General features: G+C 58.1%; 1 protein-coding gene across 2 annotated transcripts; it reads right to left on the reverse strand.

The window, feature by feature from the left end:
- Window positions 1-18,535, reverse strand: SPDEF (SAM pointed domain containing ETS transcription factor). 2 transcript variants are annotated; one of them, XM_025384298.1, is made up of 6 exons: window positions 18,132-18,535; window positions 6,336-6,800; window positions 3,227-3,424; window positions 1,736-1,783; window positions 1,471-1,617; window positions 1-664 (listed from the first exon to the last, which is right to left on the reverse strand). In XM_025384298.1, the coding sequence occupies exons 2-6, from the start codon at window positions 6,769-6,771 to the stop codon at window positions 486-488; spliced, it is 1,008 nt and encodes a 335-aa protein (XP_025240083.1). In that variant the 5' UTR covers window positions 6,772-6,800; window positions 18,132-18,535; the 3' UTR covers window positions 1-485. The 2 variants fall into 2 exon arrangements, with proteins under 2 accessions (XP_025240083.1, XP_025240084.1); XM_025384299.1 differs by lacking the exon at window positions 1,736-1,783.
- Between the last annotated feature and the right edge of the window lie 1,056 nt (window positions 18,536-19,591).

Below are 19,591 nucleotides of genomic sequence, written 5' to 3' on the forward strand. Positions count from 1 at the left end.
TCAGTTCTCTAGTATCTTTATTATCCATTCCCGGGGGCACTCCTGGCTCCCTAACTCAGGGGTGCAGATGTCTCCCTGCACCATGCCAGGTGTGGTGAGGATTGGGAGGCAGGGGGATGGAGCAGAGAGAGCCCTGGACTGCCTGTGGCCTTCGCTGAGTCACTGCCCTTCTGTAGGCTCTGCTCTGGAAATGCTGGGGTCAGAGGCAGGTGGAGGGATCCTTTGTTGGGGAGCAGCCCTGGCTCCCTCTGTCCTCCAGGGGAGCAGCTGGGCCTGAGGAGGAAGCACCCCTGCCCTGGGGTCCCGAAGGCCCCAGAAGGCCCATCTCCCCCTGAGAGCAGCGGGCCGCCCCTCCCTGACCTTGGGCTCTGGAAGGTCAGAGCAGCAGAGCAGACTGCCCGTTTCCCCCAGCTCAGGGCCTGGCTGAGGCAGGACAGGCAGGAGGGAGGCCCCGGAGGGCGGGTTTTAGGCCCTGGGCCGGGCACTCAGATGGGGTGCACGAACTGGTAGACGAGGCGCTGGGAGATGTCTGGCTTCCGGATGATGCCCTTCTTGTAATACTGGCGGATGGAGCGGCTTAGCTTGTCATAGTTCATGGCGGGACGGTTCTTGCGGATGCCCCACAGCCGGGCCACCTGGGCTGAGTCCTCAATTTTGAAGATGCCTGGAAGAGTAGGAGGGCCCCGAGAGAGCCAGCGGTATGAGTGAGTCGGCAAGAAGGAGAAAGACGCAGACCACCAGGTCAGCCTCATGGCGAACCAAGAGACCCCGTGCAGAGGCCTCCTTCTGCTCGGGTGGGGCGGGGTGACCAGGGACCCGAATGCTTACTCCCAAGGTGCAGTTGCGGTTAGGGTTAAAGAGATGTGTGCAAAGCAGGTGCCACAGGCCCCAGTGAATGGCAGAGAATACTCTGGAGTCACAAACCTCCCGGCACAGGTGAGTCTGTGTACCTTAGTGGGTTCCCTGGGGCCCTGCAGGCCTGGCCCTTGCCAGCCCCTGCTCCTGTGTGGGGTTTGCATGCCCTAATCCAAAGTCCTGTGTGGCTCCCAGCAGTGCCCACAGCTCACTTGGCAAGAGCACTCCTCCCCCATTACAGGTGTCCCTGTAGTTCCCAAGCCTGAAACAACATCTTTGCTATTCCCAGGCAGTTTTGGCCTGCGCAGCCCTTTCTGGTGGGATTAATTAATACGAGACGGTGGAGGGAGAGTCGATTTGGAGCTCGTTCCAGGAGCTGTGCTGTACTAAAGCTCCTAAGTGAGACAGAGTCTAGCAGGAGACAGATATGGACACAAATTGCACACAGACCCCCCAGGGCCATCTCATGAAAGCTGTGTATTTGGCATCCAGGACAAAGGTGGAGATCAGCTTCACTCCTCTGCCCGCCCCTGCCCCCATGCACAGTGCCTGGCAGGAGCCCCCACAACCTCCATGCTCACTGGCCCTGCAGTGCCCCTTGGGCACCCTGCTCACCCTTCTCCTTGTTGAGCCACCTAATGAAGCGGCCATAGCTGTGGGGCTTGAGTAGCAGCTCCTTGAGGAACTGCCACAGGTGGATGGGCTGCCCGGAGCATGACGAGTCCACCTCGCTGTCGGTCCAGCTCTCCTCACTGGTCGAGGCTGGGTGGCCAGGGAGGGGGGCAGTGAGTGGGAAGGGGAGGCCAGTCCCTGCTTCAGTGGCAGCCACCCCTCCACCCTACCCGAGCCCCCGCCCCCGCCCTGCCCCTGCCTGGCTCACCGCAGTAGTGAATCGCCCCAGGTGAAGTCCGCTCTTTCATCCAGGCCGCTGCAGGGCAAGGAGAGGGGGTTGGGGACCCAGGAGAGGTGGAGGAGGGGAGGCGTTTGGGTGGGACTGTGGGGCCACAGGAGCCCCTTTGTGGCTGGGGGTTGCCCCTGAGGCTCCCTGCCACAGTCCCTGCCTCCTGCCAACCTGGGGAGGCAAGCTGGTTACAAGAAGCTGCTTCCTGGAAGAAAATTCAGGATTTCAGAGCTGGGAGGGGCCGTAGAGGGCTTGCACGCATCCGCTTGTTCAGATGAGGACATCTGACATGAGGGCTTGCCGGGGCTGGGGCAGGGCACTCGTCTCTGACAGGGTCATATGAGTGGGCCCTGCTTCTTACTCCTTGACTCATCCAGCAGGCACTATCTCCTCCAAAGCACCCGGCCCTGTGCAGGCAGCAGTGGGTGCCCAGTGAGATTGAGACAATTTAGACACTCAGGGGCTGACACGCAGCCATTAGAAACTTAGGGCAGGCCGGGCGCGGAGGCTCACGCCTGTAGTCCCAGCACTTCAGGAGGGCGAGGTGGGTGGACTGCTCGAGCCCAGGAGTTTGAGACCAGCCTGGCCAACATGGTGAAAACCCGTCTCTACCAAAAAATACAAAAGTGAGCAGTGTGGTGGTGCACCTGTAGACTCAGCTACTCAGGAGATTGGGGTGGGAGGATCCAGTGAAACCAGGAAGTCGAGGCTACAGTGAGCTGTAACTGTGCCACTGTACTCCAGCCTGGGCAACAGAGTAAGACCCTGTCTCAAAAAACAAAAACTAAAATTAAAGCAGGGCCGCTGTGTACAGACTGACAGGGGCAATACCCAAGACATACTGTGGTGTGCAGAGCAGTATAATACTCTGCTACTATTTATGTCAAAAAAAAAAAAATAAGAAGAAGAAGAACTGCATATATGTGTATGTGCTTGAATATTCATAGACTTTCCCTGGAGAGATACTCAAGAAACTGGTAAGAGTGGTTGCCTCTAGGGAGGGGGTTGGAAGCTGGGGGTCAGGAGCAGGAGGGAGAAACTGTTTATGGTACACTAGTTTTCACTATAGTCTATTTTATAACATGCACGTTTATTACTTATTTAATAAAAAAACAAACAAACAAACAAACAAAAACAAGGAAAAACAAAATTTTAAAAGGAAAAAGGACTTCCTAGTGTCCACGGTTGTCCCCAGCTCTGACATCCTGCATCCTCACAGTCTGACTTCTACCTTTTAACCTCCCAGGTGCTCTGTCCCAAAGCTCTGGGGCCTTGACCAGGACTGGGAGTGGGTTGGGGTGAAGAGTGCACTAGGATCCAGGAGGCAGCTGAAACTGGGGCTGAGATTCAGAGTGGAGTCCAGCTGGGGGCCACGGGGCTGCTGCCCCAGCAGAGGGCAAACTCCTGGCCAGCATCCTGTCCCTGGCTTGGAGCCTGGGAGGGGCTGCTCCCACCCACGCCACATCCTACCTGACTTCCAGATGTCCAGGTGGGCGTGCAGCACATCCCCACCCAGGGGCGAGCGCTGGCGGAACTGCTCCTCCGACATGGCGCACAGCTCCTTGCCCGCCAGCTCCTGGAACGCCTTGCCCACGGGGGGCAGCCGGTATTGGTGCTCTGTCCACAGGAGCCACTTCTGCACATTGCCGGGACTCCAGTCCACGGGATCTGGGCAAGAGGCATCCCCTCAGCTCAGGGGCGGCCTGAGAGCACCACCCCAAATATGGCCCCCCCTGCTGTGATGGGGCACCCACGGGAACCTGTGGCCTGAGACCTTGTGCTCCTGGGGGTGGGGGTAGGTCAGCCCCTGAGGGCACCTGTGGAAGTGGGTACCCAAGAAGAGAGTGGGGCGAGAGGAAGGAACCAGGGCCCTAAAAAATGAACTTGGTTCAGGGCAGGGTAACCTGGTGCATCTGTACTGCCCGCCTCACTCAGGCCTTGGGTCCTCCCAGATCCCTCCAGCCTCTCCAAAGGACCTTTCGAGGGAGCCCCAGCCCCGGAGGGACAGTGACACTCTACCGGAAACACCTGGGCTTCTCCATCAAGTACTTCTTGCCTTTCCCAAACCCCTCAAGGAACCAGAGAAACACCTATCTGGGAATTAGTCTTAGAGGCCCACCATTCCCTCCAGCCCCTGTATCTTACAGATGAGGAAACTGAGGCACAGGGCACTCTATCCCCTTGTCCTCCACGGAATAAAGGGCTGGACGCACAGGAGCTGCTCCGTGCACGTGTTAAATAAGTAAATGGCAGGGCACAGGGTGGTCATGGGGCAGCCACAGGCCCCAGAGGCCAGGAGGGGAGCCCTTGGCTAGGTCCTAGATATCCCCCTGGGGTGCTCCCCTGGGGTGAGCCTCATAGGCCTACAGGTGGGGGATAGGCTGGTGGGCATGGTCACAATAGGGCCTCCAAGTGAACACCATGGTCCAGCCAGTGTCCCAGCTGAGTGACCTGCAGGCTGGGCTGCCCCCACTTAATAAGCCCATTTTCCTCCCCGAGGTCAAAGCCATTTGTTCCTGTTCCCATTGTTCAGGGAGCAGGGCCCTCCCCTCCCTAGCCCTGTGGGTGGGGAGGAGGCCTGTGGGAGAACTCCTGGAGTCGGCCTGGCATGGGCATTGGGAAACTGGAGGACTGGGGCATCGGCAGGAGCAGCTTCAAATGAGGACATCAACGGGGCAGCTTTGGGGACAGGGGCCAGGCCTGAGGAATGTGTGAAGACCCCTGCTTCCCAGGGAAAGGTGCACAGAGTTGAGTGCTGCAATGTCAGGGCCTGAAGACCGAGGGACATGGGTCAGGCCTGCCTGAAGCTGGAGAGGTGACGGCAGGACAGAGGACTAGAGACTCAGCAGCCCCACCACCCACAGCATCAGCTCCATAATCACACCTTCCAGGTCTGGCTGATAGACACATGTATGCCAGGCCCTGGGAGGTCCCCTCCTCATCAGGGCCTTCCATCCCACCAGACCAGTGACACATTTCTCTATTTATTTGTGATCTGTTTCCCTCACTATAATGTCAGCCCTACAAACACAGGGACTTTGTGTTCTGTTCACCACTCAATTCCCCAGTCCTAGAATAAGGCTTGGCATATTAGGAACTGCTTTTTGGCCCAGAGAGGTAGCTCATGCCTGTAATCCCAGCACTTTGGGAGGTCAAGGCAGACAGATCACCTGAGGTCAGAAGTTTGAGACCAGCCTGGCCAACATGGTGATACCCCCGTCTCTACTAAAAATACAAAAATTAGCTGGGTGTGGTGGTGGGCACCTGTAATCCCAGCTACTCAGGAGGCTGAGGCAGGAGAATCGCTTGAACCCAGAGGCGGAGGTGGCAGTGAACTGAGATCACGCCACTGCACTCCAGCCTTGGTGATAGAGCGAGATCCTGTCAAAAAAAAAAAAAAAAAAAAAAGAGGCCGGGCGCGGTAGCTCAGGCCTGTAATCCCAGCACTCTGGGAGGCCGAGGTGGGCGGATCATGAGGTCAGGGATGGAGACCATCCTGGCTAACACGGTGAAACCTCGTCTCTACTAAAAATACAAAAATTAACTGGGCGTGGTGGCGGGCACCTGTAGTCCCAGCTATTCTGGAGGCTGAGGCAGGAGAATTGCATGAACCCCGGAGGCAGAGCTTGCAGTGAGCCGAGATTGCGCCATTGCACTCCAGCCTGGGCGACAGAGCGAGACTCCGTCTCAGAAAGAAGGAAGAAGGAAGGAGGAAGAAATGCTTCTTATTGAACAACTGTTTATTGAGCATCAATTATGTTCAAGGTGCTATCCTAGCATCTGGGGATGGAGTGATGAACAAAACACATGAAAATCCCTGCCTTTGTGGAGTGTACATTCCAGTAGAGGACACAGAGAGTGAGCGAGGTCAATAGATATGGTGCAGCACGACTGAGGAGAGTAAGTGCTATGAGAGGAAGCAGGTGGGAACAGGAGGTAGGGGTGTGGGCAGAAATTTTAGAAATTTTTCTTCTTTCTTTTTTCTTTTTTTTTTTTCCCATTTTTTGTTTGTTTTCTTTACCATGTCCTGTGCTCATGGGCAGCAATTTTAATGGAGGGGTCAGGGAAGGCCTCAGGTGGATGGTGCCATCTGAGCCAAGACCTGAAGGAAGTGAGCCACGCAGATATTTGGGGGAAGAGCGTTCTAGGCTGAAGAAGCAGCAGCGTAGTGAGTGTTGTGGGAACAAAGAGGCCAGTGTGGCTGGAGCAGAGTGAATGAGGGGAGAGCGGAGTCCAAGAGGAGGTGGGGGGGCACAGAGCTTGAATTCATATCATTCAGCACCTACCAGTGGGGACACTAGGCTGGCATGATTGGGACACTAGAGATGGATAGAAACCTTCCCAGCCCTGGCTCACAGCTGACTGTGTGTAGAAGTGCCAGCATCCCTGAAGTTGCCCGTGGCTGGGCCAGAGGTGGCCAGAGTCCATCCAGCAGTACCCCGACCCACCCCAGCAACCTCAGCCTTGCCTGCGACCCCTCTTACGGAAGCGGGCACAGGGAGAGGGCTCACCTGCGGTGAAAGCGGGCACAGGGAGAGGGCTCACCTGCGGTGAAAGCGGGCACAGGGAGAGGCCTCACCTGCGGTGATGTTGAGCAGCTTGCAGGCCGTCTCGATGTCCTTGAGCACTTCGCCCACCACCATGGACTGCACCTGCTCCAGTGAGTGCTCCTCCAAGGTCAGCCCGCCGGGCGCCAAGTCCAGGCTGCCCCCTGGGGCTTGGCTGTCAATGACCGGGCACTGCTCAGGCTCCTCAGGTGGCTCCTCCCTACTGCTGGCCCCAGGCACCTTGGCTGCCCAGCTGCTGTCCTCGGAGTACAGCATGTCAAAGTAGGAGAGGTAGAAGGCGGACAGGCCCTGCTCGGGCGTGGCGGGTGGACTGGGACTCCAGTCCCGTCTCTCGAGACCCACTGCCCCCGCTGCCACCTTCTCCAAGCCTGTCCGGGACACTGTGTCGGGGGGCAGCAGGAGGTGGCTGGGGGACACGCTGCTCAGACCCGGGCTGGCGCTGCCCATGCCGCTGCTGTTCGGGCTGGCGGCTGTGTCTACGGAAATGAAAGAGGACTCAGGTTTGACGGCTTCTCCATCCCTGTGGGGGCCGCTAAGCTGGTTATGGGGATGAGGGGCCCTGTGGACAGTGGGCTGGGCCTGGGACAGAGTTCGGGGCTTCCGGGTCACTGGGCAGCCAGGACATGGTTGGGCAGACAGGCCTTCTGTCTGGGAAAGACAGCGAGGTAGGAGTGGGCGCAGGACTGGAAATGGATCGCTCCCTCGATCCCCAAGGAAGCCAGGCTGGCTGGGACAGCAAAGCTCCACACATACTGTGCTTAGAACAGCCTTCTGAGGTTCCTGACCTCATTCAGCCCTCACAATGGAAGGCATGATTGCCCCATTTGGTGGATGAGCAAACTGAGGTGGGGACAAGGGGCCCTCAATGTCCACATCTTTCCTGCTGTAGCAAAGCTTGTTTTTCTTCTGCCCTTGACAAGGATAGGAGTGGAGGTGGCAGGCAGAGGCCACCATCCTAAAGGTGGCCATCATCTTCACCAGCAGGGGAAAGAAGAGAGGAACAAGGCGGGGGTGTGATGGGGTAGAAACCCTCCCACACGCTGGGCAGTTGGCCAGCCCTTGCCCTCCCACGGGGCCATCTGGGGGATCTAAGTAAACTCAGCACTCTCGAGGTGGCCTCTGAGCAAGAGCTCATGGGTGTGCGTCTCCCCATACCCCGGGTTGGTGCATGGTACCCACCTCCCCTTATCCTCCCTTGGAAGGTGCTGCCCCCAGGGCCCCTTCCAGCTCCCAGAGCCCTCTACTATCCCCGATGCCTGGAGGAGCATGTGGCCACCCAGAGGCAGTGCCACATGCCAGGCTTTCCAGGGGGAGCAGCGGTGGTGGCGAGATGGGGCAGGGCTCCAGGAAACACCTAAAACCCTTAGCAACTCAGCCACCTGCTCCTCACTGCTGCCCCAAGGCCCTCCAGGGGGAACCATCTGGCCTCAACACAAGCAGTCAGAGGCCTTGCTCCCCACGGGTTCCCCAAGGGCTGCCCAAGCCCTTTTCCCTGAACCCCCATCAGAGTGCACAGTTTGGGTGAGAAGGGGGACTGGAGAGGTGCGCAAGCACTGATACCCCAGGATATTCTGGGATGGTAATGATGTGGGGACCTGAGACTTAAGAATACATCAAGACAGGCCCGGCGCAGTAGCTCACGCCTGTAAGCCCAGCACTTAGGCAGAGGCGGGCGGATCACCTGAGGCCAGGAGTTTGAGACCAGCCTGGCCAACATGGTGAAACCCCGTCCCTACTAAAAATACAAAAATTAGCTGGGCAGGTGGTGGGTGCCTGATTCTCCTGTCTCAGCTACTCCGGAGGCTGGAACGCAGGAGGTGGCTGCAGTAAGGCGAGATCGTGCCACTGCACTCCAGCCTGGGCGACAGAGCAAAACTCTGTCTCAACAACAACAACAACAACAACAACAACAACAACAACAAAACAAAGAATACATCAAGCCAGAGGCAGACGATTACCAGCAGATATACACTCCTAATAATACAGAGAACCAGTTAGGGAGGAGGAAAGGAGCAGATCAACCTGTTAAGGGCAAGTTAATTTGTGTCCTTTCTCAAGGGTTATTTATATTTTCAAGCGGTGGTTCTCAAAATGTGCTGTCTGGGCCAGCAGAACCAGCGCCACCTGGGAGCTTGCTAGAAACCTGGATTCTCAGGTACTTCAGAACCACTGAATCAGCAGCTCTGGGGGAGACTCCGCAGTCTGGTTTAACTGGCCTCTGGGTGATTCTCACGCATGTTCAAATTTAAGGATCTCTGCTTTAAAGGCAACTGGCCAGTGTCGGGGAAGGCTTTAATCAAAACACTGAAATCCTCTCTAACGGTGACATTTATGGTGCCCTACTGGGACAGCGGGCGGGGAAGGGGGCTCCCCGATCCATCTCCAGTTACCCTGTGGGACTGACCCGCACAGCCTCCGTATGCAGCTGGCATTTGCTTCTGCAGGTGGGACAAGGGAAAGAAGCCAGTTTGGAAGACACCTCCCCTTTGGTAGGGCCACAGCTAACCCATTTAATTTCACACAACTGAGAAAATGACATCCCTTCCCCCTGGATAGCATAGCTTGACGAATGGAGCCCGGGTAGAGTTTCAGCTCCCTCTGCCCACCCTCCTTGTACAGTGCAACCTTCCCAGTGTTACATGGCAGCCCTGCAGCTTCCTGTGGGGGAGAAAATGCCAGCAGGAGGGAAGGGTGTTCCCTTTGATTTCAACTCTCCCATTCAAGGGCTCCTTTAAGTGACAAGGAAGGAAAGGTCAGGGTGGGGTGGGGTGGGCAGAGACTGAGGCGGGGCTGGGGATGTGGGGGACAGAGGGCAGACCTGGAATCATGTCAAGTCCTTCTGTGCAAACACTCGTGTGTGCTGTGGGCTCACATTATTGACTCAGGCAGTGCCAACAGCTCGCTCTGCCCCTGGGCCCCACCCTGGCCAGTGCCCATGTCCTACCCGCTAGGTGGCTCCACCCCTGGGGACTCCCCCCTGCAGCCCCCCACCCCTCCTTCATCACCCCCTGCCTGCCTCCCGCCCCGTCCACATCCCCAGAGCCCCCATGCCTGCCACGTTAGGACAGTCTCTGCCAACACCCTGGGCGCCATGCCAGGGAGACAGAAGCTTTTCCAAGAAGCAGAACTCGCTTCCCTTGCAGCCCTCCTGTTTGCTTGGCCTCAGCCACAGGTAGGACGGGAGGCAGCTTCTGTGTTTCAGGCATGGTTGTGTGAGGGGTCGGTGGGGATGAATGGGCAGGGCAGGTGGCAGCATTTGCCAGGAAGGGATATAATGACACATCTTTGACACATTTGCTGAGTGCGTGCGAAGCCCTCACATCCGTCCCCTCACCAGTAGAAAGGCAGCACAGGCCTTATTCTCTTTTATTTGAGACAGGGTCTCGCTCTGCTGCCCAGGCTAGAATGCAGGGGTGCAATCATGGCTCACTGCAGCCTTGACCTCCTGGGCTCAAGTGATCCTCCTGTTTCAGCCTCCCAAGTAGCTGGGACTACAGGCGTGCGCCATCATGCCTGGCTAATTTTTTAAATCTGTTGTAGAGACATGGTCTCACTATGTTGCCCAGGCTGGTCTCGAGCTCCTGGGCTCAAGGGATCCCCCCGCTTCAGCCTCCCAAAGTGCTGGGACTACAGGCACAAGCTACCTCGTCTGGCCCAGCTCTTATTCTTATCCCTATTTTGCTAACGGGGAAGTCAAGGTGCAGAGAGGTAAATCCCCAAATCCATGTCTTCTGACTCCTGGCTCAGGCTGCTTCCCCCTCTACACCCCACATTCCAGCTTGACCTTGCCCTGTACCTAAATGCCAAGGAATCTACTCCCCACCAAGCCTCAGTCCTAGCTCCAACGCTTCCCTGATGAAAAATAAGTTAATGGTTAACTGTGTGGCCGGAGGAAAGGTTCGACTCTCTGCAGATTGTGGGTGGTGGGGAATGCTCCGTCCCCAGGGCAGCCCAGGCCTGGAGTAGGGGGGCTCGGTTTACTGGTCAGGGAGCCAGGGCTGGTGTGCCCAACCTACAACTAGGCATCTCCAGGTTCTGGGCTGGCCTCTGGAGGGAAGAAGAGAGGACAGCATTGCGAGCCCCTGGCAGTGAGCACCAGTGCCATGTCCAGGGCTTTCACCCACATCACCTGCTTTCCTACCCACAGCCCCAGCGTGACATGGACTCCAGAGCCCTGCTTTATAGATGCTGACAGTGAGGCTCAGGGAGTCTGTGCAGCTTGCCCAGGGTTCTTCCTGACCAGGCGTGGGTTCTGCTCACTGGACCACACTCTCTCTGAGGCGCATGCTCTGGCCAGTCCCATCTTCCTAGGGGATCTGCCCACCTCCTGACTGGGTTCCTTGATGCTCTAAAGTCTGTCCCCAGCTCTTGGCTGTTCATTCCACCCCACTGTTCACTTCCCTGCAGCAGCCTTTCATCAGACCCCCCTGTGCTCAAGAACCTCGCATGGCTCCCCACTGCCTCCCCTGCCCCACCCCAGTGGCTGGCGCCCACCTCTGAGTCCACCTCCTACCTAGCCCAGATAATCAGAGCTGGAAGGGGCCATATATTATGTGATTGTTTCATAGAATGGGAACAAGGAAGCTCAGAGTGGGGAAGCGATTCATGTGCTTCTTAGCAGCAGGGTCCAGACCAGAACCAGGGATTGACATAGTGACCACAAATCCAAGCTCTAATGAGAATGGCATTTCATATCCGCCCCTGTGCTGTGGGCACAACATGGCTATTTTGTAAGACGCCCCTTCCTTCTCATCACAATTCATCCCAAAGCCCTCCTGTCCCAGCAAGCCCTTCCTAACAGCTCCTTCCTGCGACTTTCCAGGCTCACCTCATCTGTGCCATGCAATTCAGCCCAGGATTAAATCCATCAGTGACGGTCTGCCCATGGGGACACATGTGCACTGGAAAAGCTGAGGCTCAAAGAATGGCAGGGAGGTGCCCATAGTCACACAGTACAGCCAAGGCCAGACCAGAGGCCTCCTGACACTCAGGCCACTGCTCCGTAGGCCGAGGGTCCTGGGACGTGCCAGGCGTCTGCCATGTCCATGGTCCTCAGATGGCAGGCCCCAGCGTTCCTACAGCCTTGGCCTGCCAGCCCCATGGGCTGCCGTCTCCTGAGCGATGCCTCCAGCTCCCAAACCTCGAGTTGATCTCTTCTGGATTAAGCCACATGTCTGGATTAAGGCTCAGCGTGTCCTGGCTCCCTCCTGCTCCAGAGGCCCCGGATCCCACTCCAGACAAAGAAAGTTTGGTAACAGCTGGTGGAGGCCAAGGCCCAGAGACAGGAGCAGATTGGTGGGGTGGCGGCCAGGGGGATTAGCCACCTTGGGCCCCTTCTCTCAGCGCCTTCCATTCCCCCAGGAAGGAAGATTAAGGAAAGAGAGCAGAGGGACCCAAAATGAGAGATTTAGTGCAGCTTTTCCTGCCACTACCCTCTGCCTACTCTCACCCCTCAGGGCTAGGAATGTGCCCCTTGAACCCTTTGCCTCCCAGGTTTTCACTCCCACACCCCAAGTGGCACTAGCAAAAGATGCCCTCCCTGACAGCTCCCGAAACACGGTTTCCGGGAATGGAGTCACCTGGGAGGCCTTTGCTAAGGACCCAGGTTGCTGTGGGGGTTGGAGCCTGTCTTCCACATCCTGCTTGGTCCCAGCTCTCAGGCCCTACCTCCTGGCGGGGTGGTGTGGGGTAAATGTACCCTCGCCTCCACCTCAATCCTGAGACCCAATGCCAGCCCACCCAGAGCCCAGGACCCCGGCTTTAGTCCCCACTGAGAAGAGCGCTGAGGGAATGACAGAGATGGTCACTCTGGCCCTGGTGCTCAGCCCCCAGCCAGCGTCACTCCAGGAGGAAGAGGTCTGATGGGGAACAGACCTCCTCTGGCTTTCCCACGTGGCCTGCTGAGCTGGCTGTCAGCCCCTCCCTCCACCCATCCAAGCCTCTGGGCCCCCTTAAATGGGCTGGAGTCAGGGGCCATGGAGGTGGGGCCAGGACTTGACCAGGAGCCATGCAGAGTGGGCAGGGGCCACACGGGCCTTCCCCGGTCAGCACCTTGGAGAAGACCTGGGCTACCCAGGCCGCAGGAAGTCCCAGCCAAGGCCACGACCAGGCCCAGCCACAGCAGCATATCTGGCTTCTCTGAACCCCCTGACCCCTGCCCTACCCCATCCCCTCAGGGCCCCCGCCTCTCTCTTGCCCTGTCGTTCCTCCCACCCCTTCTCTCCTCCTCCAACCCTCCCATAGGGAGGACCTCGCCGCAACCTCGCCCTTCAAACTGCTCTTCAAACTAGCTGGACCCAAGAGAAGCGCCAGACCCCCTCCTCATGGCTCACCATTCACTGCCCAGAGCACCGCCTCTGCCCACTGGACAGACCACTCCTCTGCCCAGGAAGGGGGCCCAGGCTGCCACCTCTGGGCCAGCAGCTCCTGCCCTGTCAAGCACTGCATTGTGGCCATCTCCAAGCGCCTGCTTCCCCAGGGTCTCCCAGGGCAGAAGAAGGGAGCGGGGCGGTGGCTGAGTGAGAGAGACCTTGCTGTCTTGGACTCAGCATGAGAGTAGAGGAGGTGGGTTTCTTCTAGACCTCCTGGCTTTCCCCACCTCCTCTGGGCACAGGCCTGTCCAGGCCACCTGTCCCCCTAACTTTTGCAGGAGCCCTGATCTGTGTGAGTTTCACCTTGGGGAGCTAGCTAGTGGGCCCAGGAGTTGGGTTCTGTGGGGGGAAGTACAGGGGAGTGGGTGAGGCTTTGTGGGGTGGGAAGCTGGGGGCGGGGCCACGTGGCAGGAGGACGGGGCACAGGAAGCCAAAGTGGAGGGCCAGGGGACCCCAGTGGTTTTGCTCTTCCCACAGTTTCCACGGGCAGCAGGAACACATCTGCATCGGTGAAGCCTCCCCTGTGCCGTGCTGCGTGGGCAGCCCGGGTGTCCACACACACCCTCACTGACACCACGTCCAGCGCTTTCTGGGACAGGAGGAAGGTCAAACTGAATAAACTGCTTTGCCAGGCCCTCCCAGCTGGGGCAGCCAGCATTATTCCCACTTGATGGACAAGGGCGCTGTGACCTGCTATGGGGCACCTGTCCATGCGTGAGCGAGCAGGGACTCGAACTCAAGACTCGGCTCCACCTTCCTTTCTGCTGGTGCTGACAGACCCGGCACCTTCTGGCTCCTAAGGTCGCCCCTGTTGACCATCCCCTTTGCCTCTGCTCAGGCCACCTGCCAACCCAGCCCCACAGCGGTCGCCTTGGTGGGGTGTGGGTGGCACAGGTGCCCGTAGCCTGGAGGTACAGAGGCCCAATGCAGCCCCAAGTGGACCATCGTGGCTGAGTTTGCTCCAAAGGGGAATGTGGACTGGAAAGAACTGAAGACCTCCACTTCAGGAGATTCGGTGACACCCAGCCCTATTCCCTCTGTAGGCGAGACCCTGGGTGAGTCCCTGGTCCCTCCAGCCCTCAGTCTCCTGCTCTGTAGGCCAAGTCATCTGTGAGGACTTTTCTAGCCCGGGCACCGTCTGGATTCTATGATCCATGAATCTTGCCATCAGCCTGGCTTTGGGGACTTAAAGAAGGATGGTGGGGACACAGAGGTGGACACCTGGGGCTCCCCTTGTAAGCAGAGGCATACTCCCTTTACAGCCGACACTTTTGGCAGGATGAGGGGTGTGGCTGGGTGTCCCCCACTGTCCCTGGAGTTGGTGTCTGGAGGCTCTGAAAGACTCAGCCCACCCTTCCGAAGAAGCAGAGGTGGCTTCAGGCTGTCCTGCACCTCACGAGCTGCCGTCAGGCCTGGCTCCCACCCCAGCAGCAGCACCTCCCCGCCTCCTCCAGCCAGCAGGGACCCCAGCCCAGACAAACCTGGGGCTTGCAGTGAGTCGTGCTGATGGGGCGGGGACAGAACCCGGTTTCCCACCATAGCAAGTACAATTCTGCTCAACTTTCAGGGCTTTCCAGAAATTGCCATTCATGTCTTCCTTCAGCCCTGGTTGAGCCCATGTGTATGTAAACACATTTCACTTCTCAGCGCCCCAGTCAGGCCTCTTGGCCCCACCAAGGCTGCCACGCCCCCACTACCTGCACATCCCCACTCCTCGAAGGGCCGGCCACAACACCTTCCCTCTTCCCTACCCTCCTCCAGCCCCGCATATGCCGTACCTTCCAGCTTGCCACCGAACAGGGGCCGTGAGGTTTCCTGGATCTCTTGCTCCCCACAGCCCTGCCCAGCCAGGCAGCCGGGTCATTGAGGGCATGAGAACACATGGATGTCACCAGAGCTCTGCTGCTCCTGCCTGAGGCACCTTGGCCAATCCTCTTGGCCTCAGCCTCTTCAACAGCGAAATGGGGACTCATAAAGACAGCTGTGTGTCTGGATTTTGAAGTCACCAGGCAGGACAGTGATGTGAGAAGGCTTCACCATCTCCCAAGAGGTGTGTGTCCACAGTGGTGACTGCTGTCTATCTTGTGTGTTTCTGCGGCCCCCTCCAGACCCAGCACAGGCCAGGGAAGGCAGAGGCCCTCCACACACCTGGTTGTTGATCTGTAAAATCTTGATGGGCTGAAGGGAAAAAACATTCCTGTGCCCTGATCCTCAGGCCCTGGAGCACACCTCCAGGCTTGGAGAGGGGTGTTAGGACAAAGTGAAGGACTCCAACATTACAGAAGAGAAAAGTCCAGAAAGAACTGTCCTGACAGGCTAAGAACAGAAATTGCTTCAAACAAGGTTGAGATGGGCGGGAGTGGGTTATTAAGGGGCTATCAGGACTGGTTCCCACCTGTGAAGTGTCAGCAGAGACACATCCCCCTTTTGTCCTGGCACAGAGGGTGGGGTGGGGCAGAAGGAGCCAGGTCCCAGCAGCCCTCAGAGCAACTTGCTACCCCAGCAGCAGAGAGGCCTGGGTCTTGCCCCGCAACCAGTCTCAGGTGCTGGAGCCCCGGGCTGGGCAGTCCCTCCAGCCACGTCTCCCCTGTGCCAGAGCTAGAGGGAGAAGGTGGGGGGGTCTTTATCCTGGTGGTGCCCCGTTATAATCCTGGGGAGGTCCTGGTCCCATCCGACCCCCAGCAGAGTCACACTAAGGTCCCTGGCTGGGGAGGAAGGATGAGCCTCTACCTCCCCAAGTCTGGAGGCCCCCTTCTACCCACCCCCAACCCCAGCCGCTGAGAGGTGGGAGAGCAGAATCTGCAGAATCTGGCAGGGGGCGCCTCCCAGGCTGAAAACATGCAAACTAGCCAGCAGCAGGAGCTTGGCATTAAATGTCAGGAAGAGCCCAGGGCAACTCGGCTTGTGCAAAGTTTGCTTTGGGAAGAGTTGTTCCACCTGACAGGCCACTCGCTTGGCTGGGGGCACAGGGTGGGGCACGAACGGGGTGGGGGTGGGGACGAGGAGAGGGTCCCAGCCCAGGTTTGATCCCTGACTGCTCTCTAGCTCTGGGGCTGGGGCCAGTGACTCGGCCCCCTCTGAGGCTCAGTTGTCTTGTCTGTTAAATGGGGTGTCAAGAGCATGTCTTAAAGGGGTTGTGGAGATTGAGATGGAGGGTGAATGGAAATCATTGATGATGGGCTGAGCGTATGTGAGGGGGGCCCTGGGTGCAGGTGAGGGGATCAGCTGGAGAAGAGGAAACAGAGAGGGAATGGGGTGAGGAAACTGGGGAGCAAAGGAAGAAGCAGGAAGTGATGGAGAGTAGAGGGGGTGGGCCAGAGGGTGGAGTCCGGGGGGAGCTGAGGATGGTGATGAGAGAGGCTGGGGCCCTGTCCTGCTCTCTAGCCCAGTCCAGGCAGCTGCAGGCTTCACCCACCCTCCCTGCCCTCTAGGAGGAGCCAGAACCAAGAATTCTTGCCCCACCCATTTCCCCCACCGCCCAATGCCCAGGAGACAGGCTGGCAAATCCAACTCCTACACAGCCTTCAAGGTCCTGCTCCAGGCTGTCTCCTCCATGAAGCCTGCTTTAATAGACAATAGCCTTGTCTAACCTTCTTGTTTCACAGACAAGGTGTTGCAAGTACAGTGAGGAAAAGTGACCCACCCACGGTCCCACATGGCGGGACCTCACCTGTTTCTTCTTGCCCTCCACCTAGAGGGTCTTTGTCCCCCTGTCAGCCTAAATTAACTTCCCCAGGTTACACTCAGGCTGCAACAAGTCATTTAGCACAAAACTGCTCTAATGGTTTCAGGGCTATTCACTTCATACTTGCAACGACCTCAGTGGTAAAAAGTGGGTTCTCCCGGTTTTTGCTCCTGCCAGCATCACACTTTCTGAGCATTGACTGAGCACTACTGAGTGCAGCCCTATTCCCTCAGACTTGGTTGACAGAGAAGTCCGACTAATTCAGAGGGTCCTTGTGAAAACCGAAGTGTTTTACAGCTGACAGTGTGCAATAAGCAAGTCTGGTAGTTTTCAGCTCTGGATCCCCCTCATGGGGCCTCGCTCAGAGGAAATGTTTGTACATGCACTGTCAGCCTCTCAAAGGCGAGGGTGGGTCCCCTACGCAGTGAGACCACCTCCTCCACACAGCCCCACCTGCCTGGGAGCTCCAAGGATGCCCCCCACCATTTGTTTGTGAATTTGGGGTGGTGGGAATCCAAGTTGGGGGTCCTTGGCTCTGGCCCTTCTTGCAGGTGGGTGGAGTGAAGCTCAGCCCAGCTGGCCTGGCTGAACCATGTCCTGGGCCTACCTGCCTGGTGGGGCGTCTCCTCCCCATCCCTGCCCACCAGCTTGGGCCTGGGGCAGCCTGGACGCCTGTTTGCTTTGTTACTCAGCTGAGCAGCTGGTGATGGGGAGATGGAGCTTTATTGGGGGAGGTTGGGGCAGGAAATGAGGCAAGTCCCAGCCCTGGCTGAGGAGGAGGAGAAAGCCCATGGCCATCATAAAGGACACAGGCTACGCGGGGCTCATGGCCTGGGTGTGGGCTGCTGGGTGGCCCCAGCTGATAGGTGAGGTGAGGGATCTGGGTCTGCCCATCCCCAACATGCATTCACACACACACACACACACACACATATGCACATGCACACACACGCACATGCGCACACACACCTTGGCCAGCCTCGGGGGCACCCAGTCGCCCCAGCCCTTCAGCTTGCCACTCTGTCATCCCACCACCCACTTCCTCTCTCTACTGCAGGAATCTGGCAAATTTTATAAATGAGCACCTTCGAGGGACCGCTACTGTTGCTTTCCTTGTGTGCCAAGACCGGGACCCAAGGCTCTCAGCTTCCCCCGGTGTCCAAGGGCTCAGACGGTGTGCTCGGCAGTGACCCCCGCCCCGTTTCCTGTGCCCGTCTCTGCCCAGCCTAGCTCCTGGGCTCTGGACCTGTCTCCCCTGCCCCGACCTGGACCCGGCCTTAGCCTCAGCGCTGACCCATCAGGCTCCAGCAAGCCCCTGCCCACTGGTGGCCTGGCACCAGGAAGACCCTTCCCTCAGCAGGGCAGCTGGGCTGGCAGCAGCAGGAAAGCCGCTTGTGTTTTGCCAGCCAAGCAGAACCGGCTGGGTCTCAGGGGCTGCGGCTCTGCATTTGCATAGCGGCCTCCCCTCAAGCTGGGCACACTGGGCTCAGTGTGGGGTACCCCAGGCCTTGCCAGGCAAGGGGGCTCACCCAGCATGTAGAGTTGGCCCAGGGAAGCAGTCTGGGGAGCATGAGGAGGGGGCAGGGAATTCTGAGGGTAAAGGGACCCAGGTCACAGGGTCACTGATGACAGGGAGATGAGCTCTGAGCTGGCAAAGTGCGCCCCCTCCAAGTCCTGCCTGCAGTCACCCACCCCTAAGGTGGCAGGGAAAGACCCCATGCCAGGGTACCCACACCTCCCGTCAGACTCACCTGTTAGCTGCCTGGTGCCCAGGGAGCTGTCTGCTGCAGTGCCAACTTCAGGGACTGGGAAGAGGTGTGGGCAGCTGAGGCCACTGGTGTGTCTCAGCCAGGCATCTGGGGGGCCAGCGGAACCAGGGGCCAGCAGGGCTGGTGGCAGAGGCAGCACTCAGATTGGCCACTGAGGGCCTGGCCACCCTTAAAGGGTGGCACTCTGAGGTCTCAGGGCTGCGTGCCTGTAGAGAGTCCCCTACTCCTAGCCCAGGGCTGCCTGCTGGCACGGTGGCAAGGCCAACCTGAGGGGTTTGCAGGGGGCTGGCAGCAGGCTTGGAGGACTGGGTCTGTGGGGCAGTGTGGACGCGGCACAGTGCAGGAATGTGCTGGGAGGAAGTCAGACAGCCGCGAGATGAAGAGTTGGCCAGGGCCTGATTTCCCATTATAAGTAATCCTTCCTTATTTACCTGAACAAATACACTCCTTGCTTACCTCAGACCACAGGCAGGCTCCCGGTTAACCCTTGCAGGTCTCCCCCTCCTTGCTGGGGGATTCATGCCCTGACAGCCAGCGGACTCATTCATTCACTTGCTCTTTCACTCGTTCATTGGTTGCTGCATAGCCACTCAGCTCATATTATGTGCAAGGTGCCGGAGATACGTCAAGTGGGTCCAGGGCTGGAGTTCTAAGATGGATCAGCTGAGGGCCAGGGACAGAGAAGCAAACAGCAGTGGAGATTCAGAGCCACCCATGCCCTGATGGAGGGACTCTGAGGGTGGGCACCAACCAGGGAAATCAGTGAGGGCTTCCTGGAGGAGGTACTGTCTGGCTACTCAGGCCAGGGATGGAGAGAGCTTCAGAGAACCCTGGGGAGGGGTCCCGAGGCTTGTGGGCCAACCATGACCTGGTGGGAACTGTGTTCTCCATGCCCCACAGGGTCCTCATGCAGACCTATCACACAGTGGTGGTGAGGAAGGACTCCTAGCTCGCTTTCCGAGGCCCACAGTGGGGGGCCAGCCAGCAGCAACTTACTCTCCCACCACCCCAAAGGGTGATGGCAGGGACGCCACGCAGGACAGAGGTACCCACCACCAAGTGCTTGCTGCCCTAGCCCCTCCACCTCCCTGAGTCCAGCAGGGGCCACACATTCCAGCTTTTGGCTTCTTCCATGTCCTGCCAGGTGGGCTGAGGGCTGTCCCTGGAGGGTGGGCCTTCCTTTCTCCAAATCATCTCAGAAGGGCTCCATGTACCTGCTACCTCCATTCTGACAGGGGAGAAAGTTCTAGATAATGCTGATTCTTCTCTTGTTTCAGGAGTAACTGTGTAACTGCCCACAGCATGAGGATTCTGGGGCTGCAGGGGATCCCAAGGCCTTTAGAACTAGCCCCTCACCTTCACCAATATCCACATTCTCCAACGTAAGGTTGCACTTTGCACCCCCAGGGTGCCCTGTACTTGGCTGTTATCGTCACTGGCAC

This window comes from Theropithecus gelada, chromosome 4, assembly GCF_003255815.1.
Source record: "Theropithecus gelada isolate Dixy chromosome 4, Tgel_1.0, whole genome shotgun sequence".
NCBI lineage: Eukaryota > Metazoa > Chordata > Mammalia > Primates > Cercopithecidae > Theropithecus > Theropithecus gelada.